The 27,057-nt window shown below is 44.9% G+C and overlaps 1 protein-coding gene across 1 annotated transcript in view; it reads left to right on the forward strand.

Moving 5' to 3' along the window:
- CRYBG1 (crystallin beta-gamma domain containing 1) overlaps positions 1-27,057 on the forward strand; it is a 149,268-nt gene that overhangs the window by 42,128 nt on the left and 80,083 nt on the right. The window contains exon 2 of the mRNA XM_075923953.1: positions 4,200-4,338. Within this exon, the coding sequence (XP_075780068.1) occupies positions 4,200-4,338 (139 nt within the window). The remainder of the gene's footprint in view (positions 1-4,199; positions 4,339-27,057) is intronic.

Here is a 27,057-nt window from a genome sequence, read left to right on the forward strand (position 1 = left end):
TAGATCCTGATCTCCTATTGACACTGGGTCTTCTGTTCTGCTGCATTAATAAGATCATTTGGACATGAAGCAGAGTGGCACCAGGGTACTGAAGACATCTTGCACCATATATCTGGAGTAGCCCCACCAGAGGCCTCATATCCATGGTAAACAAAAGTGGGGCATAAAAGAACCTTCTAGCATCTGACATGAGTAGACCTTCATCCACATGAGCAGTTGCCCTTGATCACCTTCTGGATTGTCTCTTATAGTGAGTGGAGCTAATTTAAAGTAGTTAAATGCTGTGGGCAGTAGGCATGTTAAAATAATAGAATTTTAGGGTTAGACGGGACCACAAGGATCAAGTTGAACCCCCTGCCAAGATACAGGATGTATTGTGTCTAAACAAGGGATGTGAAAGGTTAACAGGTTGATCTTATGGTCACTTGAATGGGTGATGCTTAGTGCTTCCAGTTAACCAGTGTGGGCTAGAGTAGCTCCCACCCACCATGGGGAGTGGGCTGCTCCAAACCTGTGGGGCCAGCCGTGGACAAGGGCTGCTCTGGATGGCTGAAGCAGCCCTGTCTGCAGCAGGAGACTGGAGCCAGGCTGGAGCAGCCCTTCCCACCAACACTATTTAATCGGTTAACCTTAAACATTATGTTCAACCAGTTAACCAATTAAACATGATTTGTCATCCCTAGTCTGAACCATTCAAGACAGATGGTTACCCAGCTTCCTTTTGAAAACATCCAGTGAAGGAACTTCCATGACCTTCTGAGGCAGTCTGTTCCATTGCTCTGCTGTTCTTACTATTAGGATCTTTTTTGTGAGAGCCAGTCTAAATCTTTTATGCCGTTGCATCTTGTCCTGCCCTCTGTGGCAAGAGAGAGAAACTTTTCTCCATCTATTTATATGGCAGTCTTTCAAGTATTTAAACACGCTATCATGTCTCCTCTCGATCTCCTCTTTTCTAAACTAACAGTGGTGCCACTTTGAAGGAGTTCTAGACACCCCCAAAAGAAGCAATACATGGGGACCACAAAGTGTCATGTGTACCCTCGTCCAAATCCATGAGGGGGGAGGGGCAAGCGCCAGTAGCTGTCAGGAAGTGTCCTGTTTGTCCAACTGCTTTCAGCCCAGTGCTTTGAGGGGCCTTGCTGGGGCCCAGAAGACTTTAACAGAGGGTCTGGCACTGGCAGTAGGGGTCAGCCCCTCCACCCACATTCACTGGTGGTGGCAGGAAGTGCAGTGATCAGGTTCCAGTCCGCTCTACTCCCCTGGGTCTCAACCATGTAGCTCTGCATCTCGCTGTTGGTGAGTGCAGAAGGTCCCCTCAAGCTCTTTGCCCTAGCAATATGGCCTGGGAGAAAAGCAGGGGAGGGGAGCCTGTTGCAGGCTGCAGGGGTTGGGAGGCCTCCCGCACATTCCAGCAGTGGGAAGGGAAGTGACCCAGTCCCAGTCTTTTGATGTCAGCATCACTTACAGAAAACAAGCTTAAAAAAAAAAGGAAAAACAAACTAAACATTAGAGTTTCTGAAAAAAATCACCTATATTCTCTCCCACACCTGTCACACTTGGGAAGGGAAACTTTTATTTTGTTGATAAAGCAGCATAATTGCAGAATCTGCTGATATCCAAAGGCTAAGGTGTGACTTTGCTGTGAGCCCAAAGTTTGAAGCATTGTTTCACAGCTCTAGGAGCAACTTGGACAGAAGAGTGACTCAAAAGCATCACAGTCTCCTTCTCAGTTCCTATACTGCTCTGAGGCAGGGACAGGAGGAGGAGGAAGTAAACTCTGCCAGGTATAGACAAAGCACAGCCTGTTATACCAAGTGCAACTGTGCTGACTCAAAACCTTCTTGCCCTGCATAGAGGGAACATAACCACTCTGTGAAGCTCTTTCCTTCCTGCCCACACAGGGACATATGAGGGTGCCTCACTAGCCAGATTCCAAAGATGCACAAAAGCATCTCATGTTACATGAGTCACATTTTTTATGCTGAATTTATTTCAATTTTTTAAAATGTCTCATTTCTCCTTTAGTGGGGCACGGTGAAATGAAATGTAAGTCCTCTTGGTTCAGAATTTTGAAATCAAGCTAATGATATGGGATGTAAGTATACTGGCAAAATTGGGTCCATTTAAGTTTTATATTTTATTGTATGTGAAACTGAGTCACCTGCTTGGTTCAGTTTTTACTTTACTTTATGACCATGTGCACAAATGACATACCATCATGCTCATCTTGAGCCAATCTCTCTTCACGTTAATAGTCCCACTTTTTGATGAGACTGCTTGTAAGAGTGAAGTGAGCAGAACGTGCAGTGCATGATGGATCCAAAAGCCCTGTGCAGTGTTGTGCTGTGTACATAGTGGTCACATCACAGAACAAGGAGATAATGTTTCTTCTCAGGTATGACTGCCTCCACTGAATATTGCAGTCACTTGTAGGCATCTTGTTACCAGAAAAGTGATAGAAATGTAGCCGTGTTAGTCTGGTGTAGCTGAAACAAAATACAGGACTATGTAGCACTTTAAAGACTAACAAGATGGTTTATTAGATGATGAGCTTTCGTGTGAAATGTGATTTGTCCTTTTCATATGTGTTCATTTTTTTAAATTGTATCCTTTGGTATATATGGTTGTGACTATTTTCTTCCACTATTTGATCTGAGGAAGTGGGTCTGGCCCACGAAAGCTCATCATCTAATAAACCATCTTGTTAGTCTTTAAAGTGCTACATAGTCCTGTATTTTGTTACCAGAAAAAGACTGATGAATTAGAAGTCCAAAGATGAGCAACCAAAAATTATGGGCTGATGAGAATACTTTTGAGAAAACATTAGAAGACTTAAATAAAAATGATTTCCTTGGCTAAAAAACAGCATGGAATGTACAAATATCTGAAGGATGTAAACAGTAACAGGGATAAAAATTACTTTAGCAGGCTGTATAAGAAGGCATATTTAAGGGTACGTCAACACTAAAAGCTCTACAGCGACAGAGCGGCAGTGTACTGCAGGTTTTTGCGCAAGAACTTTTGCGCAAGAACTCTTGCGCAAAGAGCGCGTCCACACTGCCACGTGCTTTTGCACAAGAGATGTGCTTTTGCGCAAGAGAGTCCATGGATGCTCTCTTGCGCAAGAAAGCTCCCATGGCCATTTTAGTCATAGGGGTTTCTTGTGCAAAAAGGCTTTTGTGCAAAAAGGCTTATTCCTCGTGAGTGGGGAGAAGAATAACTCTTGTGCAAAAAGCCCTCTCTTCTGACTATCTACTGCAAACTTTCTTGTGCAAGAAGGGGCTTGTAGTGTGGCTGCTTTGCAAGTTTTTGTGCAAGAATGGCCATTCTTGTGCAAGAAGCCTGTAGTGTAGACATAGCCCCAGTGTAGACCAGCTATGGACAATCTAAGTTAGTGAGTGGGGCACGTGAGTGGCTCTCCTTCATCTCAGTGGGCTATAAGATTGTTATAACCAAAATGGTCTCCTGGGATAGGGTAGTTTTGCTATCTGTGTCTGCATATCTAGAATTTGTGTGCCAGTTGATTCATGCCAGTGCTTTGACTGGATGCAGAGGGAACATATGTCTCTCACAGTCACTTTTGTATGAAATCAGCATGCACTTCACTTCACATGCATGTCATTTTAGTAATACTGGTAAGCGGGGGCAGATGACGATTTTGCGGGGCCCAGGGCAGCACAATTTCACGGCCCCCCCCCCCTTTGACATAGCGCATGCGCGGGGCTTCTTGAAGCGCAGGGCCCGGGGCGACTGCCCCGCTCACCCTACCCTATATCCACCCCTGCTAGTAAGAAAAACATCTGTGTGAACTGAAACCAGCAGAATCTGGCAACCTGGCCCTTGGGCAACAGTAAACAATATATTTCACATGTCACACATAGGTGGGCTTCATGCAGCCCACAAACTGCAGGTTGCCCACCAGTGGTGCAGACATTTTCTTTAATGACCAAACCAGTTTTTCTGTCATAAATTTACCCTCTTGAGAGGTGGAAGCTAAATCAACAGAATTCTTCCATCATTTACATAGAAGATTAACAGATTCACACTCGAGACGTGTAGTTGTCATACCCAGCAGTGACCTGGATAGGTCAACCTACATTTTAGATGTAGACCAGGCCTAATAATAGAGCAGAGGAAGTATATCATGGACTTTATTTTATTAGCATTTATTAAAAATCCAATGTTTTCTCTCCTTTCAGATATTCTGAAATATCAAATAAGCACTATGTTGCTCAAGACAACCAGTTGTCTTCAATACCATATCCAGATTCCCAGTCTTCTCCAACTCCCTCAGCAATTTCAATATCTATCACTGCACTACCAATAATGTCAAAAAAGGTAAGGGGGCATCAAAAACATTTCATTGGAAGGATGATCATTTGGGGGAAGAAAGGATTATAATATTTAATGTTTTCTTAACTTTACTGTAAAAAAGAAACATGTTTGTGAACTCATCGGCTAACTTGCAGAAGTATTATACATTGTAATAATCTAGGAACAAATGTTGTTGGGGAGAGGGGGGTGAAATGGCTTGAGGAGATCTTCCATAGAGAGACACATACCATATGACTTTTTCTCCTTTTAGATTGTATTTTCATGAAATATGTATAAGCCAACAAATACAGGTATAGTAAAGTGGCACACTTGCAGTAATGCATTAACTAATCGGCATGTATTGTTTCCTACAAAAAAATTTTTCCAGGGAAGGAAAGTAGGGAGTGTATTTGCTTTTTCATGTTCATTTCTCCAGTAGTGTTACTCATCTGCTTGTCATGAGTATTGTTGCATGCCAGCAAGCTGGTGGAAAAAAAAGAAGCTAATTATTTCTGTCTAGTGTGAGAACTATATCTCAGCTATTAGATTACAGTCAAGATTGTGTAATGCCTTTCTTGTCATAACTTATTTTAAAACTATCTGGCTCAGCAGAGAAATTAATTTTCCCATAACCAGAACTAAACAGCAGTCTACTACTTGAAAAGAACTGAATTTTCCTAGTTGTAGTACTTATATGTATTTATTTAAAATTCTAAAATTCATAGTGTGTGTTTTTTAAAGTCCAGAAACAGCTATTTTGATCAGCTAGTCTGTCTATTGGCATAACACTAGGCCATAAAAAATCACCCAATAAGTTCTGCATGAGATCCATAACTTGTGTTTGAGCCATAGCATATTCAATTATGACTTACACTGCTAATCATGGAAACAACAACATATCCTATGTTGTCTTCAGCAGACTATATTTGTATTTGTTTCTGTGGAAACATACAGATAAAATACAGAATTGTGCTGTGCACCATTTTGAAACAGTATAAGCTTGCATTAAAATCAGGGATAAAATCAGTATTGTTCTAGTCACCAGCTTGAGAGTTAATTTTGGAGCAGAAAAGAACGTCACTACTTGTGGCGTCACTGTCTTTGTTTTCTATGAAATTAGTACGCTAAAATCTCTCTTACTGTGAAATTTACATATCAGATTGCTTTCTTGCAGGATGAGAGAATGATAAAGTTTTAATATTTAATACGCATTTTTTACATATTTAAAAATTTGTTATTTTTCCCCTTTATGGAACAGTGCTATAACGAGATATGAAAACTGTCAAGTTAGTTGTTAATGCCTGGCAGGATATTAGTTAAAATGTTGGCGTTTCATTCTTCGCAGGAACTCAATCCTGTATTTTAAAACAAAAAACCACCCTGCAGCTGAAACACCCTAAAAAGTTACAAAGCAGCTCCATAATTGTTATATAACAAAATGAAGACATAAAAAAGCAAAGTCTGACTTTTGTAATTTAAATTGCAGAAGTCAAGAAATTAATTTTTTTTTGGCAGGAGTCATGTGTATGTATCTAACAGTTCAGTATTATTGAGGTTGGCCTTTAAATGTTACTAAATACATTTTAATATATTAAAGAAAAGCATGTTTTATTCAGATTTCATGTACAAAGGTGTAAATCAGGAATAATCCAGTTGAAATTAATAGAGTCATACAAGAGAAAAACTAGCGAGAGATTGCAATCATATTCATATGCTTATGGGAACTATCATCTGAATTTTTTCTATTCTACATGGAGTTGTTAACAATGATGCTGGTGTAACAGTTTGTCAATGATTTTCCTTTTAAAAAAATCTCAAAAAATCCAGCATGTGATTGATTGTATATAAAGCAACTATACCAGACTCCTTGATTCCAAGAACAAAGATCTCACTTGTACAGGTACAAGGGGAAAGGAGCCAAGCAGGCAAGTGGCAAAGAGTAAGTTCATCAGTCAATAACATACTATTGTTTTCTGGGCTCCAGTTGAACCCTAATGACAGAATGCTAGAGATATCTTTATCCATTAAGCCTACCTCCCACCTTTTGTTTTTCCTATGGTTCTTGGCAAAGCCAAGAACTTTATCAAAATCAACGAACAGTATATTGAAATTCAAGACAGCAACTTAATAAATTCAGCAACTCAGAATAAATTTAGAGTAGGCATAATGACATAGAAAATATAAAGCTTTCCAAAAAATACTTCACTTTTTGTCAGGAAATCATTTTCTTGATTAAAAATAAAGGTTATTTGAATGCTTTATAAGCTAATTATGATCTGGAGAAAGGGGTAAGCAGTGAGGTAGTAAAGTTTGCGGATGATACCAAACTGTTTAGGATAGTCAAGACAGAAGAAGACTGTGTGGGACTCCAAAAAGATCTCACCAAACTGAGTGACTGGGCAACAAAATAGCAAATGAAATTTAATGTGGATAAGTGTAAAGTAATGCACATTGGGAAAAACAACCCCAACTATACATACAGTATAATGGGGGCTAATTTGGATATGACGAATCAGGAAAGAGATCTTGGAGCTATCGTCAGGGCTCGACAAATACACTCACCTGCTCGCCCGTGGTGAGTAGATTTTACCAGCTGATGAGTGGAGGGGTGGACTGACGCGGTGGGCTGTTGTGATGGGCTGGCCGAAGCCCGTACTATGGGTGGCGCAGCCACATCTGATCCGCCGGCCAGCGGAGGAGCAGAGCGCCGCCGGGACGGAAGTGCAGCGATTCTTGCCACCAGGATGCCTGCATTAGCTCTGGCGCGAGGAGGCGGGGTGCGAGCCAGAGGGTGGGACGCCGGCAGGACATGGCCCCGCCGATTTTAAAGGGCCGCGGCAGCTCGGATCTGGCCGCATGTCCCTGGGAGCTGGCTGCGGCGCCACGGCCCCAGCCCACTTGCTGGCGAGAGACTGCTCCTTGTCAACCTCCCGGCTTGCTGCGCCTGCTCCGCACCCCTTTGTCTCCGCACCACCTGTTCCCCATGCTGCCTCTGCTCCCCTGCACCCCGGACCCCCTGCTCTCCCTCTTCCCTGCAACTCTCTGGCTCTGCACCACCCTTGCACCCTGCACCCTGCTCCCCCCGATCCCTGCTCCCCAGTTCTGTGCTGCCCGTTCCTTGCACTGCCCCTAGACCCCAATTCCTCTGCCCCTCCCGTTCCCCATGTCCCATTCCCTGAGCCTCCACCGCATCCTGCCCCCCGATCCCTGCCCCCCCCCAGCTCTGTGCTGCCCGTTCCTTGCACTGCCCCTAGACGGCGATCCCTCTGCCCCTCCCGTTCCCCACATCCCATACCCCGTGCCTCCACCACACCCCGGACCCTGCTCCCCCCAACCCCTGCGTCCCTCTGTGCCTCCTGTTCCCTGTGCCACCCCTGTACGCCCCCGCTGTTTCCTGCACCCCTCTGGCTCTGTGGCTTCCCTGCATCCCCTGTGGGTCGGGAGTGAGGGGTGCTTGTCCATAGGGAGGGGCTGGACAGGGCAGGGAAAAGGCTGCTGTGACCCAGCAGCAGTGAAAGGGGAAGTTCACTTGAAGCGCCTTTGCCTTTATGGAAAAAAACGAATGAATATGCTATTTGCTATTTATAGGGCTAAAAAGGGGGCTGCCAAAAAATGTTTTGCTTGGGGCAAAAAACCTAGAGCTGGCCCTGGGGGAGGGGAAGGGGCTGGGCTGGGCTGAGGGGAGAGGAGGGGAGTGGAAAAATATGGGGAAGGGGCTTGTGCTGAGGGGAGGGGAGGGGTCCGGAGAAGAAGAAGAAGAAAGGGGAAGGCACCAAGGGATAGGGGTACAGGAGAGACAAATCCCAGGGGGCCGAGTGCAGACAATGAGGAAAAGGGCAGGAGTGGAGGTGGAGGTGGGAGGGGGGACAGGGTGATGCTGGGAGAGGAGAGGGTAAGGGCACTGGGGGCTAGAGGGGAGAGGGGGAAGTGCTGGAAGAAGGCTTGAAAGAAGGGGTGGGCATGAGGAAGGCGGGGATGGAGCAAGGCATGCGTAAGGACACAGGGGCATGACGGGAATGGGGGCAGAGGGTGGTGAGGGGGTGTGTATCAGGGAAAAAGAGGGCAAAGGGGGCAGAGGCAGTGAGGGAAGGGGGAGGCACCAGGAGGGTGCAGGTGCCAGGGGATTCTGGGGGTGAAGCAGAAGGGCAGACACCTGCAGGGGAGGGACCAGCACCAGAGGAGAGAGGCAGGGCAGGTGTGTAGAGGGAGGTGTTAGGAGCAGGGATGAGGAGGTGTAGCTTGCATGAGCAGAGTGGGACTACTGGAGGAGTGGGCACAGGGGGGAGAGAAGGGCTGGTGGAGGGGGGCAGGTCTCAGGAAGGCTGAGGGCAGTGAGAAGGGCAGGAGTCAGGACAGCAGAGGAGGGTGAGAGGTTGGGGGGCAGCAGGCACCAGGGGAGCTGATGGAGCAAGGACAGGAGACATGGCAGCAGAGGGAAAAGGTAGAGGTTTATAAGATATTTATTAATAACTTGGGTAATATTTATTAATAACTTATTAGTAATTACTGTTCTTATTCTTATTAGGAATTTATGCCATTAAAAAACACTTTTTGGGGGGGAGGGTGGCGAGTCCCTTTTTTTGTCTGGTTTTCCATAATTTGTTGAGCCCTGGTTATCGTGGATAGTTCTCTGAAAAATTCCACACAGTGTGCAGCGGCGGTCAAAAAGGCAAATAGGATGCTAGGAATTATTAAGAAAGGGATAGAAAATAAGACACAGAATATCTTACTGCCCCTGTATAAAACTATGGTACGCCCACATCTGGAATACTGTGTACAGATGTGGTCTCCTTACCTCAAAAAAGATATTTTGGCCTTGGAAAGGGTTCAGAAAAGGGCAACTAAAATGATTAGGGGTTTGGAACGGGTCCCATATGAGGAGAGGTTAAAGCGACTGGGACTTTTCAGTTTAGAAAAGAGGAGACTAAGGGGGGATATGATAGAGGTATATAAAATCATGAGTGGTGTGGAGAGGGTGAATAAAGAAAAGTTATTTATTAGTTCCCATAATAGAAGAACTAGAGGACACCAAATGAAGTTAATGGGTAGCAGGTTTAAAACTAATAAAAAAAAGTTCTTCTTCACACAGCGTGTAGTCAACCTGTGGAACTCCTTGCCAGAGGAGGCTGTGAAGGCTAGGACTATAACAGAGTTTAAAGAGAAGCTAGATAATTTCATGGAGGTTAGGTCCATAAAAGGCTATTACCCAGGGGATAGAAATGGTGTTCCTGGCCTCTGTTTGTCAGAGGCTGGAGAAGGATGGCAGGAGACAAATCGCTTGATCATTGTCTTCAGTCCACCCTCTCTGGGGCACCTGGTGCTGGCCACTGTCATTAGACAGGCTATTAGGCTAGATGGACCTTTGGTCTGACCCAGTACGGCCGTTCTTATGTTCTTATGTAATTCATAAATAAAAAGAATAATGCACCAGAAAATCTATTTTTTCATGATGCTTATGTTGTCTAGTGATGAAAGTATAGGTTGTGTAATTCTGTGCATGCAAAAGGCAAGGTTTAGGTGACTGAAAATGCATAATGCACACAATAGATCTTAAAGTTTATGTGTGTAAGTGGGAGCTCCATTGAAAATTAATTGCAAGTAAACAATCCCCCCACAAGGGTAAAGTGCCTTTTTATTTAGTTTGTTGACTGTACTGTAAGTTGATTAAATTACATTATAGTATTTGTTTTATAAAATTAGTGAAGTTTTAGTAAATACAAGACTTCCGAAAAAGACTAATCTTTGCTTAGATATAGGGCAGTTGGCCTTCTACCATTTTTGTGCAAATAGAATGTGTGGATTAGGGAAATCCTACTGAATACAACATTTGGATAAAGTAGTAACATTCATTTCTAGCTGTCAGTCCTACAGACTGTTCCAGGAGTCTGAAAGTGAAGCTGGGCAATTTCCTTTCCTTACATCACCAGTAATAAAGATTCTTCAGATCGAATTCTGCACTTTGATACCTCTGTGCAATCCTGTTTTGTTCCCTGGATTGCACAGGAGTGGCTATTTGTTTTCAGTGAGATTGTACAGAGCAAAGTAGGGCAGAATTTGTTCCCACTTATAAGTCTTTGAGATAAAATCTGAGTTTTCTGGACATTAGACCACACATGCTGGTAAAAGCTGTTCTGCATTTAAGTTGACTCAGTTGAACTAATCTGTATGGAAACCAAGGGCTCATGTAGACAGTCCTTTAAGATTGCAGGATCTGATCATCTTGTAACCTACGCTATATGAAATTTACTGTTCTTTCGATATTTTTTTCAAAGATCATAGGAACGGTGTGGTTCATTGTAAATAACATAGACTAAGAAAGAACGCCCTGAATGTTTGATTCACTCATATCATTCCTGCTGAAGAATAAATCGCCTCTAGGACCGTGCCATGGATCAAAACAAGTTATTTTCAGTCAAAGTTAACTCAGCAGTGACAAAATGGTGGCCACGTAAGAACATGAAGACCATACTAGGTCAGACTAAAGGTCCATGTAGTCCAGTATCCTGCCTTCTGACAGGGCCAATGCCAGGTGCTCCAGAGGGAATGAACAGAACAATCAAGTGATCCCTCCTCTGTCACCCAATTCCCAGCCCTCACAAACAGCGGCTAGGGACATAATTCCTGCTCATCCTGGGTAATAGCTGTTGATGGGCCTATCCTCCATGAAATTTATCTAGCTCTTTTTTGAACCCTGTTAAAGCCTTGGCCATCAGAATGCACCTGGATAATTAGGGAGCTGCATCCTAGCATAGGAGGGAACCTAGGTTTATATAAGCGACGAGGAGTCCTGTGACACCTTATAGATTAACAGATTTATTGGAGCATTAGGTTTTGTGGACAAAGACGAGGCTTAGGTTTATATAATGACCAGGTCACATCATCATAAAAATGTTAAACTGTTAAGAGGGAAGTTGTAATTGAGTTCACTTAACTTGACTGAAAAGGTTTTTTGTTTGTTTTTTTAGTCCACATAAACCTGGTCCTACAGGGGGCTGATACTTCATTGGGAATAAAATGAGTACATTAAGCATTCAGAGAATTCTTCCTGAGTCTTTCACAACATGCATAAGTTCCTGTTCAGTTTGAACAGAGATTGCAGAAACCATAAACTGAGGCAGCTGCACCTTAAGCACTCCAGTTGACACACCTAGTTCTGAGCAACTTTTTCTAAGTAGCCACTATTTGCCTCCTTGTACCATCCCCTCTGTGTTAATTTCCACTGAAGACTGGTATCAGAGGGGTAGCCGTGTTAGTCCAAATCTGCATAAACAACAAGAAGTCCCGTGGCACCTTTTAGATTAACAGATTTATTGGACCATAAGCTTTCGTGGGAAAAGACCCACTTCGTCAGTTGCATCTGACAAAGTGGGTCTTTGCCCACGAAAGCTTATGCTCCAATAAATCTGTTAGTCTACAAGGGTATGTCTACACTACCACCCTAGTTCGAACTAGGGTGGTAATGTAGTCAACCGGAGTTGCAAATGAAGCCCGGGATTTGAATTTCCCGGGCTTCATTTGCATGTTGCTGGGTGCCGCCATATTTAAATGTCCGCTAGTTCGGACTCCGTGCCCCATGGGTACACGCGGTACGAACTAGGTAGTTCGAACTAGGAAGCCTGCACAAAAAAGTAAAAATTCTGAGCAGGATATTTTACATTTCTGCAAAATTTTGCACATTTCATTTATCAAAACAACATAGTATAATCATAACATTTTCAGTTATTTTGATGGTTTTTCAAAATACCTGGCAGCAAGCATGTCTGTACTAACACAGAAAGGGTATGTCTACACTACAGCGCTAATTCGAACTAACTTAGTTTGAATTAGTTAATTCGAACTAAGCTAATTCGAACTAACGCGTCTAGAACTAAAAACTAGTTCGAATTAGCGTTTTGCTAATTCGAACTAGCATGTCCACATTAAGTGGACCCTGAACAGGGCTTAAGGATGGCCGGAAGCAGTGCTGGCAGGGCATCAGAGGAGGACTTAGAGCGTGGAGATGCTGTCTCAGGCTAGCCGAGGGCCGTGCTTAAAGGGACCCGACCCCCACCCCGGACAGACAGTTCTCAGGGGTGCCCTGCTTGAAAACCAGTCCTGGCTTGGAGTGCCCAGAGTGCCCACACTGGGCACATCACACCACTCGGCCATCAGCCCGGCTGCACTTGCCGCAGGCTGCCATCTGGAGAGAGGGGGCAATTGGGGGGCTGCAGGAGAGCTTCCACCCCCAGAAGTCCGCAGAGCCAGCCCAGTCCTCCCCCTCGGGGGCTCATGCCCCATTCCTCCCTCACCTCCTTCCACTTACCCTTCCCTAGCCACTCTTCTTGATGTACAAAATAAAGGACAATTGTGTTCAAAAATGGAATCTGTCTTTATTGAACAAAACTGGGGGAGACTGGGAAAAGGAGGTGGGAGAGGGGAAGAGAGAGGCTGGGAGAGGGGAGGGCAACTAAAATGATCAGGGGTTGGGAACAGGTCCCATATGAAGAGAGGCTAAAGAGACTGAGACTTCTCAGCTTAGAAAAGAGGAGACGGAGGGGGGATAGGATAGAGGTCTCTAAAAGCAGGAGTTGGGTGGAGAGGGTGCATACAGAAAAGTTCTTCATTAGTTCCCATAAAGAAGGACTAGAGGACACCAAAGGAAAGGAATGGGTAGCAGGCTTCAAACTAGTAACAGAAAGTTGTTCTTCACAAAGCAAAGAGTCAACCTGTGGAACTCCTTGCTGCAGGAGGCTGTGAAGGCTAGAAATAGAACAGAGTTTAAAGGGAAGTGAGATCAAGTCATGGAGGTTGGGTACATGGAGTGGTAGTAGCCACAGGGTAGGAGTGGTGTCCCTGCCCAAGGTTTGTGGAAGGCTGGAGAGGGATGGCACCAGACAAATGGCTTGGTGACTGTCTCCGGTCCATCCCCTCCAGGGTGCCTAGGGTTGGCCACTGTCGGCAGACAGGCTACTGGGCTAGATGGACCTTTGGTCTGACCCAGGACGGCCATTGTAAGCTCAGGGTCGGGGGTCTCAGTGGACCCCCTTGATTCTCTTGCACACCTGCTCCTGGGTGGCCAGGCTGGCAGCTCTCCTGCCCAAGCCGGCCACTTTCCTGTGCCTAGTGCGGAGATCGTGGACAAGGTCCACGATGTCCGCACTAGCCCAGGCGGGTGCCCACCTCTTGCGGTCCCGGGCAAGCTCCCGGGAGCCACCAGCCTGGTCCCGGGAAGAGGGGGAGGGCTGGGGGGCATCAGGTGGGTGGCTCGATCCGTGCCAGGTGCGGGGTCTGCTGGCTGGGTGCTGGCAGGCTTGCACCTGGCATGGGCACCGTAGCCAGCCCGTGCCCCTTTAAGGAGTCCGGGGCCGGGAGGGGGGCATAGAGTTTCCCTGGTGTTGGCCAGAGTGGCCACCAGGGAAACCTGGGAAGCCTTAGCCTCCCACTAGTTCGAATTAAGGGTCTACACAGCCCTTAATTCGAACTAGCTAGTTCGAACTAGGCTTAATCCTCGTAAAATGAGGTTTACCTAGTTCGAACTAAGCGCTCTGCCAGTTCGAATTAAATTCGAACTAGCGGAGCGCTAGTGTAGCGCCTATTAAAGTTAGTTCGAACTAACGTCCGTTAATTCAAACTAACTTTGTAGTGTAGACATACCCAAAGAGAGATTCAGGAAATGGTATTTGACAAAGTTTCCTTAATAGTATCTTTAGAACATCTGTATGGCTACACAGAGCAGATAATGCTAATATACCTATGTATGTCAAGCACAGAACACTTTAAGGGTCTCCCCAGCAAAGAAAACCCCACAGCTGTCCCAAGCAGTTTGACTAACTGGTTGTTTAATTGCTGTGCAGGCTTCTGGACTCAGATTAGAGCCAAAGTTCTGAGATCCTCCCATCCTTAGATGCGTCTTAGATGCATGTCCAGCCCTGCTCCTCAATGCAGATATGGGGCAAATAGGCTCAGCCTGGCAGGATCCAAGTGTGGAAGGGCTTTGTGTGGAAGAGAGATTCAGGGTGGTTGAAAAGGTATGTGTGAGGCAACCTGGGTGTGGACAGCTTGGTCTTGAGATCTGGAACTCGGGTGGCGATTCCAGATGAAGAGAGTTTGAAGCTCAGCAGTGTATTTGACTCCCTAGTCCTCCCTACCCATCACCAATGATTGTTACCCTTCAAAAATGGCTCATCATGATTAGTTCTCTGAAAACTTGTAGTCAGACAGGAACCCCTCCCTCCCCCATAACATCAATCTTTGCTTGCCTGGAAGCATACAGGGCACACAGTGCAGTAAGATCAGCATAGTCTTTGAAGCCTTGACAGGAGGCCCGGATATGCTGGCTGCTGTGACCCTGGATGGCTGTAAACAGAGATATGCCAATTGTTGACCTTGAGGCTGAGAGAACTGCCTTGACTGAAACCCATATTGATATGAACACACACTCGTCCGGGGGGAGGAATCTCTCACCCAATAAAGAATGTCCAGTACTCACAATTTAGTTATCTCTCTTGCAAGTGTAAATTAAGTGGAAACTCCCTTGTAAGAACTGGCGTCACAAAGACGGACCAACACAATTTGCCATCTTAGATAAGAAAGAGGATACGGGCCCCTATGGGTATAAAGATGGGTCCAGCAGCACACTTACTCTGAGCATTTACACCGTCATTTAATAAAAAGTAGGGTTCTCCTAATGAAATTAATAGGCAGCATGTTTACAACAAAGGAAAGGAAATACTTCTTCACACAGGAAGTCAGTCAGTGGAACTCATTGCCAGGGAGTGTAGTGAAAGCTAGAAGTATAACAAGTATAACTTAAAAGCTTCAGAGGGGTAGCTGAGTTAGTCTGTAACAGGAAAAACTTAAAAAACAACTAATAATCTAGTAGCACCTTAAAGACTAAATAGTTACAAGAGGCTGATACGATCCATCAGTTTGCACTTGGAAAGGAAGGTGACCATCACCAGATTCTACACAGACATCAAGAACCATTAGCACCTTCATTGGTTGGTTGGTTAAGTCATTAAGATGTGGAAGATAACGTGCAAGCCATCCGATATCCGGGTTCATACTATTTGCATAAGAATTAAACTTGTGAATGAAGTTAAGTTCCAACCCTTCTCTGTGTATATGGCTTGTGGAATTGGTCTGAAACAAAACAGCGACTTGGAGATCCATTAATGAGTGTCCAGGAAGATTAAAGTGTTCACCATCAGGTTTTTGTATATTGCCTTTCGGATATCTGATTTGTGTCCATTAATTCTTTCCCGTAGAGAAAATAACTCTATGGGAGTATAACTTAGTTCAAAAAAGAGTTGGATAAGTTCATGTATCCATGAATGATGATGATAGGATATCACTCATTGCCAAGTCTGATCATCTTCCATGCGAGTTATGGACCCTCAGGTGACTGATAAAGCTGCTCCTTGAACCACACGTTCTATTACAGTGAGGACAGATGTTTCCAGGTACAGCAGGAGGTTGTTGACCATGATTAGAAACCAGTCTCTCTTTCCTCCTGTGTCTCTTCTCCTCTTCAGCATGCAGGTGGGAAAATTCAAAATGCAGGGAGCCATCGCGTAGGACATTTTGAGAGATCCTGGGTGAGTGTCTTCCAAGTGTCAGTGTCAATGTTGCATTTCTTTAAGTTATCCTTTAGCATGTTCTTAGAACACTTCTGTTGTCCTCCCATGTTATAGTATTCTTCTTTCTTTTGAGAAAATAGGACCTGATTTGGGAGGTGATGGTCTGGCATCCAAACAACGTGGTCCAGTGAAGTTGCTGATAGATGATCATTGTTTCAGTACTGGTGGTTTTTGCCTCCTCCAAAACATTGATGTTAGTGCACTTATCTTCCCATTTGATCTTCAAGATCTTGCAGAGGAAGTGTTTGTGATACCTCTCAAGGATTGTCAAGAGATGTCTGTAGGTTGTACAGGTTTCAGACCTATATGATACTGCTGGGAGAATGACGGCTTGATAGACAAGAAGTTTGGTGTCTGTTCAAATGCCATGAGCTTCAAAAACCCTGTGGGCTACGTCTAGATTGCATCCTTTTTTCGTAAAAGGGATGCAAATTAGACGTATCGCGATTGCTAATGAAGCGGGGATTTAAATCTCCCCGCTTCATTAGCATAAAAATGGCTGCCGCTTTTTTTCAGCACGGAGCTTTGCCGGAAAAAAGCGCCAATCTAGACGCGGATCTTGCGGAAAATAAAGCCTTTTCTGAAAGATCTCTTATCCCTCTTAAAAATAAGGGATAAGAGATCTTTCAGAAAAGGTTTTATTTTCCGAAAGATCAGCGTCTAGACTGGCGCTTTTCTCCGGCAAAGCTCCTTGCTGAAAAAAGCAGCAGCCATTTTTATGCTAACGAAGCGCGGGAGATTTAAATCCCCGCTTCATTAGCAATTGCGATGCGTCTAATTTACATCCCTTTTATGAAAAAGGGATGTAATCTAGACGTAGCCGTGCTGTAAACAAACAAAGGCTGCACTGGCACAGCTCAGACGATGTTTGATTTCTACATTAGTATTTGCCTTGGAAGAAAGATAACTTCAAGGTAGAGAAAATGATCAACATTCTCCAATGCTTCTCTGTTGATTTTAATAGATGGGATGCATGGTTCCTCATTTGGAGAGGGCTGGTGGAGCAATCTGGTTTTCTTGATGTTGAGGGTGAGACTAAGACATGCATAAGTATCAGCAAACACGTTTAAGATAGCCTGAAGATCTTTCTCAGAGTGGGCAAAAACTACATTGTCATCACATACTGAAGTTCCACGATAGATATGGCGGAAATCTTACTCTTGGCTTTCAGTCTGCTAAGCCTAAACAGCTTTCCAGCCATTCTGTAGATGATTTCAATGCCAGTTGGGAGCTTCCCAGCAGTTTGGTCGAAAATGACAGTAATAAAGACCGCAAACATGGTTGAGGTGATGATACAGCTCTGTTTGATTCCAGTTTGTACTTTGAAAGGTTTACTCTGGGAGCCAGTGCTGCTCAGAACAGTCATTTTCATGTTGTTATGAAGCAACTTTAGGAGATTGATGTATTTATCACAACATCCAATCTTCGAAAGTACAGTCCAAAAGGCACAGCGATTCACTGAGTCAGAAGCTTTAATTAGATCAATAAAAACCATGTACAGTAGTCGGTTTTGCTCCTGACACTTTTCTTGCAGCTGCCATGCAATGAAGATCATATCTGCAGTTCCACAACATGGTTGGAAGCCCCTCTGTGACTCTGGCAAAATTTCTTCTGACAGGGGCAGAAGATGGGTTGTAAGGACCCGGGCCAGGACTTTGCCTGCACAGCTAGGAGAAAGATACAACTATACTTTCCACAGTCTGCTTTATCCCCTTTTTTAAAGAGGGTAACAATCAAGGCATCCCTCATTTCACTGGATATCTCCTCCTTAATCCAGATTTTAAGGATAAGCAGGCTAAGGTACCAAATTAACTCTGGTTCACAGTCTTTAAAGATTTCAGCGGGGATCCTGTCTGGACCTGTTGCCTTTGTTCTTCATCTGCTTAATGGCATTGTATACTTCATACAAATTGGGAGGGTCTATGAGTTCATCTGTAAAAGGTTTTTGGAGAATTTGCTCAGGAACTTCATCTGCAACCATGGAATTATGAAGATCTTCAAAATGTTTTTCCAGTAAAAATTAATGACTTCATTGTCCTTCAAAAGTGTGGTTCCATCCTTTGAATGAAAGGGGTTCATATCATGACAAGTTGGCCCATAAACATCCGTAATAGCACTTAAAAAACCTATGTCTATTACGGTTATCCACAAAATGTTGGAATTCTTGTGCTTTCTCAGTCCACCATTTCTTCTTGAGTTCTCCGTTTTTTATGTTGGACTTCTGCTTTCGCCTTAGCATGGACTTCTCTCTTTGTCTTGCAATTTATCATTCTGCCAAGCACGAAATGCCATTCTCTTCTCACTGATGGCGCTGCTCAATTTCAACATCATTCTCATCAAACCCAGTCCTGATGCTGTCTAGTGTGGTAGCCAATAGTTTCCTCACAGTTATTGATGATTGCTGCTTTCAGCTGGCTCCAACGTTCCTTAATTTCTTCTGGAAACTCTGATGGAAACTTTTCTTCTAAGACTTCTTGGAAGCTATCATGCTTAATAGAGTCCTTCAGACCATGAACATTCAGCTTGTGCCTGATCTGTTTCTTTTGCAGCCTCCATTTAGGACTGATCTTAACTTTCATTGTGGATCGAATGAGGCGATGACCAGTCCAGCAGTCATCAGCACTTGTCATTGCTTTTGTGAGAAGTATGTCACTACGATCTCGAGGACAAATAATGGCACAGTCGAGAAGTTCCCAGTACTTTGAACATGGGTACCTCCAAGATGTTTTTAACTTGTTCCTTTTTGTCAAAAAAGGGTGCTTGTGATGATACGTTCATGTTGAGCACACTTGGTCAGGAGCAGGATTCCATTTGAGTTGCTTTTTGCCAAGTCCTTTTTTCCCAATTGTTCCTTTCCACAGGACTGAGTATCTTCCAACTTGTGCATTGAAATCTCCCAGAAGAATTATCTTATCCTCTTTATGGGTCTCTGATAAAATGATTTCCAGTTAACAATAGAAATCTTCCTGTACATCCTTATCAGCATCCATTGTTAGTGGATAGGCGCTCACAATAGTTACCTGTTGGTAAGCCTCAATCAGAATGTCATAAGCCGCCCATTGATGCCTACTGGCAGCTCAGAGAGGCACCTTACGAGGCACCTTGTTCTTAATAGCAAAGTCACCCTATTCCATACAATTAAGGTTCATCTAAAGGTTTTTCCCTTCCATAAGTAGGTGTATCCTCCTTTCTCCTCCCTCAATTGTCCTTCATCAGCTCTTCTAATTTTGGACAAGGCAGCTATATTGATGTTAAACCAATTCAGTTCATGAGCAATGATAGTTGTACATTGGTCTAGTCACTGAGGGTATGTCTACACTACCACCCTAGTTCGAACTAGGGTGGTAATGTAGGCATACCGCACTTGCAAATGAAGCCCGGGATTTGAATTTCCCGGGCTTCATTTGCATAAGCCGGCCGGCGCCATTTTTAAATGCCGGCTTGTTCGAACCCCGTGCCGCGCGGCTACACGCGGCACGGGCTAGATAGTTCGAACTAGCAAGCCATTCCGAACTATCTGTTCCACGAGGCGTACAGATAGTTCGGAATGGCTTGCTAGTTCGAACTATCTAGCCCGTGCCGCGTGTAGCCGCGCGGCACGGGGTTCGAACAAGCCGGCATTTAAAATGGCGCCGGCCGGCTTATGCAAATGAAGCCCGGGAAATTCAAATCCCGGGCTTCATTTGCAAGTGCGGTATGCCTACATTACCCCGCTAGTTCGAACTAGCGGGGTAGTGTAGACATACCCTGACTGTTGTTCATCAGGGTACATATGTTCCAGGTTCCAAAGTTGAAAAGTTCCGTACATTTTTGACCACTGGGGTGGTGATCCTGCTGGATGCAGATATCCAGCCAGGAGAGAAAGAGGCTAGACTACTTTTAGGGCACTTTTTCTAGTCCCCTCCCCACGTGGGGTGAGCAGAGTGGGTGCTAAAGAGGACTGCTCAGTTATGGGTGCAGCAGCCAAGATGCCAACCTGCCTCAGTCCTTGAGCAAGACTGAATCACGCACCCACTGCCTGCGTTTCAGTGACTAGGAACTTCCAGATCTCACTATCCTGTTCCTGTTGCCACTGGACTTTTGACTTGTGCAGGTGTTGTTTTCCCAAAAATTGGAAGATGCCTGTGCGGGACTTCTTTTAAAACAGGGAGACTAGTGCACAACAGTCACCATTCTGTCCTTGACAGATAGAGGGCTTGAAACCAATGGCATAGACACCACAACGATTGGAGCTTGTCTATCTGCTGCAGTCTTCGTCCGCCTTTACAGCCGCTGTAACATTACACAACAGTTTCAGCTCCGCTGTGCAGTTGTCCTCTGATGCTCTTCCATTGAGGACTTCTTGGATCACACTTTGTCTGGAACCTCACCCTTGACCGTTCTGCCATGGGTGACCCTAAGGGAGTAGATGACTCCAGGCAGTGCCACTCTCCAGGGTCATTGGAACACGCAAGCCTCTCCACCACTACAAGGTGATGATTGATGGAGAGGAGGTCCATGAATAGCTTTTAGCCAATATAGTAACAGGCATAACTCCATGATTGGGGTATCCCTAAACCTATGATTGCCAGAAACTGAGACTGGACAACAAAGGATAGATCACTTGATAGATTTCCCTCTTCTGTTTATTACTTCGGCAGCATCTGGCATCAGCCACTGTTGGAAGACTGCATGCTGCTCTAGATCGGGGTGAGCAATAAGTGGTCCATGTGCCAGACATGGTTCACCAGGGTTAGTTGGTGGTAGGCCACCAGACACTTTATTTATCTTAGCATCTGCAGGTATGGTCGCTTGCAGCTTCTGTTGGCCATGGTTCATTGTTCCCAGCCAATGGGAACCATATTCCCTTGTTAATGGAGCGGAGCAAAGGGGGCAGCTGCCCTGGGATCCAGTAATTTAAAAGGACCCAGTGTTCCTGGCTGCTGCTACAGCAGCCACAGCAATGGCATAGCTCCCGGCCCTTTTAAATTGCTGCTGGGGTCCCTGGCCATGTGATCCAGGCAGTTCAAAAGGGCTGTTGTTGAGAGACTAGCCCCAGCCCACCCCTTCTGGAAGGGCCCAGAGCAGGATCCCCCACCTTTTCCAGAGGCCTGACATTTCCTGTCCTCACCGGTGGTGCTTTATAGCAGTGCCTGTTGCCTTATGCTTCCTTCTTTGCACACTGCACTATATTGGGACCTGTGAATGTATGTGTAATCTATCACTTTGTATCTTTAGTTGCAATAAAATAATCACAACGAAAGGATTGCTTGTATTTCCAATATCCATTCCAGTCTCTTGTTATGAAAAAATGATTGATCTTCATGTTCTTATTCTATTCACTTGATAACTGAATTATTACTTTATAAACAGAGTACATTTTCATTTATTTCTTTGAAACAAATATATTATGTGTCACTGTTGAAAGCATGCCCCGAGACATTCTTTCTAGTCCTCATTTGACATAACATTTCCTAAATTATTCTTTGAGTAAGATGTCAAAATGGGGATGGTGATGAACAAAAGAAGGTTCTTGGATACAAGAAAATCTCCTCCATTGTTTTGTTCATTAAGATAATTTTCAGCATCTTGACAGGCAACAATTAGACAGATAAATAGAGGCTCCTAAAATCAGTTTGTAACTACACAAATCTGTCCTTAAATCAGGATTTAACTTTAACATAAATACATTTTGCGATGTAAACCTAGTTTTATTTGATCAGAATAATTGCATCATACTTTCTTGTAAATTACATCCTAAAAATGCATTAATATGAATCTGACTTTTCTCTTTATTGCTCTCATTCTTACCCATTTTTCCTTTAAGTTTTCTTCATTTAACATAATTCTTGAGTGGGAAAGCTGTTTCTTTTTGTGTCTTTAAGTTTAAATTCACTAGAGTGGGAAATCATTGTTTTGGTGCAAAGAATAAGTAGATTGGCATGTGAGATTTGGTGTATTATCATTGAGCCCCCAACGATGGCCGTAATAATGGTAATGGATTGCAATTGCCATGTCTCCAGGGATGTAACAACACTTTAGAAACATGAGAGAATTTTAAAAATTAACTTGTGCCAGTTAAAATATTTTAAACGTTTGTTTCGGATTTGGAGAGGGGTTGGTTTGGGTTTGGCTGGTTTGTTTGTTGGAGAAGAAGTTATGTTTTTGTTTTTGTATCTTTAGAAGTATCAGTTCAATCAAGCTTTCTGCTGATTTTAGGGGAGAATCACTTGGGCATCTGAGATCTGAATTAAGGAACCTTAATACCTTTATAGAAGGATTAGGGTGATAATTTTTTGACAAAAGCTTCCTTTCTCCAGAGTGCTGTTTACTTAATATTATTGAATTTTATTTGCTCAGAAAAACAGCTGGGAATAATACTCCTTGATCTGGACTCCTCCTTGCTTGAATCACCAAATCAGACCTGCAGTTTATATAAATTAGTATCATGACACACACATATGTCATTAGGAAAAAATTCCTAACTGTCAGGGTGGTCAAATATTGGAATAAATTGCCAAGGGAGGTGGTGGAATCTCCCTCTCTGGAGATATTTAAGAACAGGTTAGATAGACATCTGTCAGGGATGATGTAGACGGAGCGTGGTCCTGCCTTGAGGGCGGGGGGCTGGACTCGATGACCTCTCGAGGTCCCTTCCAGTCCTATTATTCTATGATTCTATGATTCTATATTTTGTAAGAACTCTGTGCTATCTTCGTTAAAACAAAAGCATACTTTTTTCTTATGCTTTTATAGTTTCAGAATGAAAATGTTTATTTTAAGCTTACAGAGCTTTGTTTTGCTTTTGGGTGATTTGGGAGACTGGTTAATGGAATGCAGACTTTTTCCTCTTATGTTATCATTTAGATCCAACACATACACATAATTCCCTCCTCCTCCTAAGTGATAGTAATCTCAGTCCAATTTCTAAAAGAATCTCCCTACATTTATTTAATGTATTTATTTAAAAATAATAACTTTAAGCTAATATAGCTTTTGAGGCCCTGACTCATACTTTTTGAATTGGCAATACGGAAACATATCTTTAGAATAGACTATGGTTTGTTGGTTTGTTGGTATGTTTGTTTCATTTTGGGAGTTTGTATTGTTTGGTTTGATTTTTTTTTCCCTTCAGCCTTAAGAATTCATTTTTAAGAGTGAATTTTCTAGCCCTTGCAGTTGCAAAGCTAGCCTCCAATGATGACTAAGTCAATCAATGAAATGCAGCATCTCTGAGGTAAAGTGACCAGATAGCAAGTGTGAAAACTCAGAACAAAGGATTGGGAGGAGGGGGGAAGGGAATAGGCACCCATATAAAACAAGGTCTCGAATAGCAGAACTGTTTCTATAAAATCAGGACATTTGTAAGGATGTCAAGAGGTAGGTAATTGACTAATTGTGTAGTTGATACAATTTGTATCGGCTACACCAGCATTTCCCAAACTATGGGCCACGGCCCGCTACCAGGCCGCGGGAAAAAAATACCGGGCCTCAGCGTGGCTGCTGGTAGGGGAGCAGAGCGGGGCGGGCTCGGAGGAGGTGGCGGCGGGGGGAAGGGAGAACCGGCCGCCGGGAAGAAGGGTTCGGGGCAGCGGGGCTGTCCGCGAAGATCAGGGCAGGAGGGTGGGCGGCCGGTGGAAGCAGGGTTAGGGGTAGCAGGGCTGTCCTGTGGAGATCTAGGTGGGTGGGCGGCGGGCGGCGGAAGCAGGGTTGGAAGCAGCGGTGCTGTCCCATGGAGATGGGGGGGGCAGGCGGACAGGTGGAGGAAGCAGGGTTGGGGGCAGCAGGACTGTCCTGCGGAGATGGAGGGGGGGCAGGTGGCAGAAGCAGGGTTGGAGGCAGTGAGGCTGTCCAGTAGAAATCGGGGAGGGCAGGCGGTGGAACCAGGGCTGGACGGGGGGCAGGAGGGATGACCAGGAGAGAACAGGAGGAAGATGACGGGAAAACCAGTTGCAGGAAGCAGGGCTGGATGAAGGCAGCTGGGCTGGTTGGGGGGAGGGGTCGTTGGGGGAGCAGGGCTGACTGGGGAGATAGGTGGGGAGTGAGGGGAACTGGCCGCTGGAAGCAGGGCTGGACGGGGGCAGCAGGGCTTGACTGGGAGATCAGGAGGAGAAGGGGGAGGGAGCGGTACTGACCTGGGCACATGCAGATGCTACAGACCCTGGCAAAGGAGTGAGTCTGCCTGGGGATGCCATTTTGCCCCCCTCCCCCCATCCCATACTCTCCCTCTAGTAGTTACGAACTGCCTGGCAGGTAGTCACATTCAGGCAGCGTGAGCACATCTTCTATCCAGGCAGTTCGCAGCTAAGGACTGATACACCTGATTATAATAAAACTTACCTAATTAGAAAATACCAGACATTTTATATGTCTGGTAATTTCTCAATTTGTTTCTCAGGCAAAACCCTCAAATAGCAGATTGTCCGGTACAAAACCAGACACCTGACAACCCTACCCTTCCTTGCACCCTCCCTCCTAGACAGCTACACTACCCCCAGTCTGCTCCTGCTCCCTCCTCCTGGAGTGCCCATGCAGCGCTGGGTCCCCCAAGCCCTGGCCCAGACTGGGTGGAGGATGCAGCTGGGTGAAAACTGAAAATTTATTCATTTTTCATTCTTTTTTTTATATGTGTTTATATTTTTGGGCTGCAAAAAACAGTACTAAAAAAACTGGGTTCCAACTAAAGTAAAAAGTTTGGGAAACCCTGGTCTAGCCAGCTTTTTATCCATCTTACAGTCCATTTATCCAATCCATATTCCCTTAACTTGCTGGCAAGAATATTGTGGGTGACTGTAGCAAAAGCTTTGCTAACGCTGGCACTGGGGGCTTTGGGAGGACCAGAAACAACTTATTTGAATATTCATCATTTGCTTAATGAATATGCAAATATGCAAATGAATGCTGGTCCTCCAAAAGCTCGTGAATGGTCCCCGTGTCAAAAAGTTTGGGAATCCCTGGGCTACACTATTAGTCGATAAGGGAAGGTGCTCTGTCCCTGGGCTCTCACCAGTCCAGGAGCTACCCCTGCTGTGGCTCTACAGTTTAAATGGTAATGGGAGCCAGTCTTACTCAGTCCCGGCTTGCGCTGGGTCCAGCAGCCTCCTCTACCCTCTGTGCCCCTGATAGAAGCAGCGGCATGGGAGGAGGGGCAGGTGGCACCGCAGAGATGATTCTGCGGGGAAACTGGCTTTTAAGCTGGCTCCCCCAGCACTGGCTCCTGTTTTTCCTCCCCCTTGTTGCTGCTGATACAGAGGCAGCAAGGGGTGGGGAAGTGAGTAGTCGAGTAGTTGACTTGGCTACCCAATAAGTTTAGACTTATCTGGTAGTCGACTACTTGCTTACATCCCTAGACATCTGGTCACCCTCTGAGGGTAAGCTACAGTTCCAGCTCTAGTACGGACATCACTTGCTTTGGCTTTTCTAAGCAGCAGCACAGGGGAATTGAAATGAACCAGCCTGGTCACTGATGCCACTGAGAGCCTTGTTGAGAGCTCTGAAACTGATAAAATATTTCAGTTTCATTATTCTGGGGCTTGGAAAGGTGAGAGCAGCAGCAGAGGCCTGCACTGAAACTATTCACAGGGCGAAATATTTTTTTTAAATGTTAGCTGGAGGTGTTGTGTAGAGGAGGGCCTGCAGAGTACCATTGTACTGTAGCTGTCAAAGTCAGACACGGTACTCACAGATTTGTCCAACCGCTCTATTTATTAGCAAAGCCGCTCTGCTAATACACCCAGAAAATGTGAGTACCATACAAGGCTCAAACCCCTTAGATTTATACAGTCAAAAGAAAGCCAACTTAACAAGATTAAAAGGTGGCAAAACTTCACATGATTAGTATGAGACTAGTCAAGTATCTTCATTTCCACATCAAGCACACAGCAATCTCCTGTCCATATCTCCCTGGTTACCTCAATTACTTTCTGCCTAACACCTAATGTTCCTTTTCCTGTTATCCCAGGCACACCTGGCTTCATTCTGATCTGCATACCTACAAACATATTACAGTATAATTCATCTTTCTCTTACAATATAATTCTTTCTACTTCCACACTACACTTGAAAAGCAAAAGCGCCACGTGGCGCCTGACGTCAGCTGGGGACTCCCCCACTGACGCTGGCTCCATGCGGCTCTGCCGCTTTGAAATGGCATTAGGCTGCACGCGGTGTTTCAAAGCGGCAGGACTGCACGGAGCCTGGAGTCAACTGGGGACTCCCCAGCTCATCCCGGGCTCTACACAGAGCTGCACGCGGCATTTCAAAGTGGCAGCGCCGTGTGAAGCCCCAAGGTCTGGTGCCAGGCTCCACACGGCGTTGCCGCTTTGAAGTAATCCCTCGTTTGCCTCCCCCCTTTGCTGCCTCTTTCTGATAGAGGCGGGAGGGTAAGCGACTAGTTGACTAGCCTGTTGATTAGTCATTCACATCCCTAATGTTTAACATTTTCTGATAAAAATCTAATACTTGGGAGGGGGACAGTAGTGTAGTAGTGAGATGGTACCTACACTTTCTCCTCCTAGCAGTTAGAGAAAAGACAAAATTCAAATGTATTAGATGCCTGCTGGTCTTCAATAAGAATCCCAGCACCCTCCCCTTTCTCAGCAGCTGAAGGACAGAGGGATTGTGTAGGGTTTACTAGAGTGTTGTCCTTGAGCCTTGCTCCCCTTTAGCTTATCAGGTTCTCTTGAATAAGTGTCTAGGAAATACTTCAAGCCATGCAATAGAGCTGTGGTAGTTAGAGCAATATTTACTCAATTATGTTGACTCTAAGGATTAACTTAGAAGTTAACTTTGTAATGCCTTTTGTTGTAAACGACAGAAGTTAATGCTGATCCAACAATATTTTGTGTTGCTTTCCAGCTAAAACTAATTCTTATAAGAAATTCAAATGTAACACTAATCTGTTCATGGATACCAATGCTCCCAGAAAGTATCAGAAATGCATATATTTATTAATCTACAGGTTGAACCTCCCAAATCTGGGATTCTCTGGTCCAGCAACACCTGTGGATGTTGTTGGACCAAAAGGGAGCAGAAACCAACCCAGGAGAAGGCAGGGCTGGGGAGCCCCAGCCTGGCTGGGGAACCTCTGGCATCAGCAGGGCCAGGCGGGGCTCTGGAGCTCCGCGCCAGCTGGAGAACCCCCTGC

This window comes from Pelodiscus sinensis, chromosome 3 (genome assembly GCF_049634645.1).
Source record: "Pelodiscus sinensis isolate JC-2024 chromosome 3, ASM4963464v1, whole genome shotgun sequence".
Taxonomy (NCBI): domain Eukaryota; kingdom Metazoa; phylum Chordata; order Testudines; family Trionychidae; genus Pelodiscus; species Pelodiscus sinensis.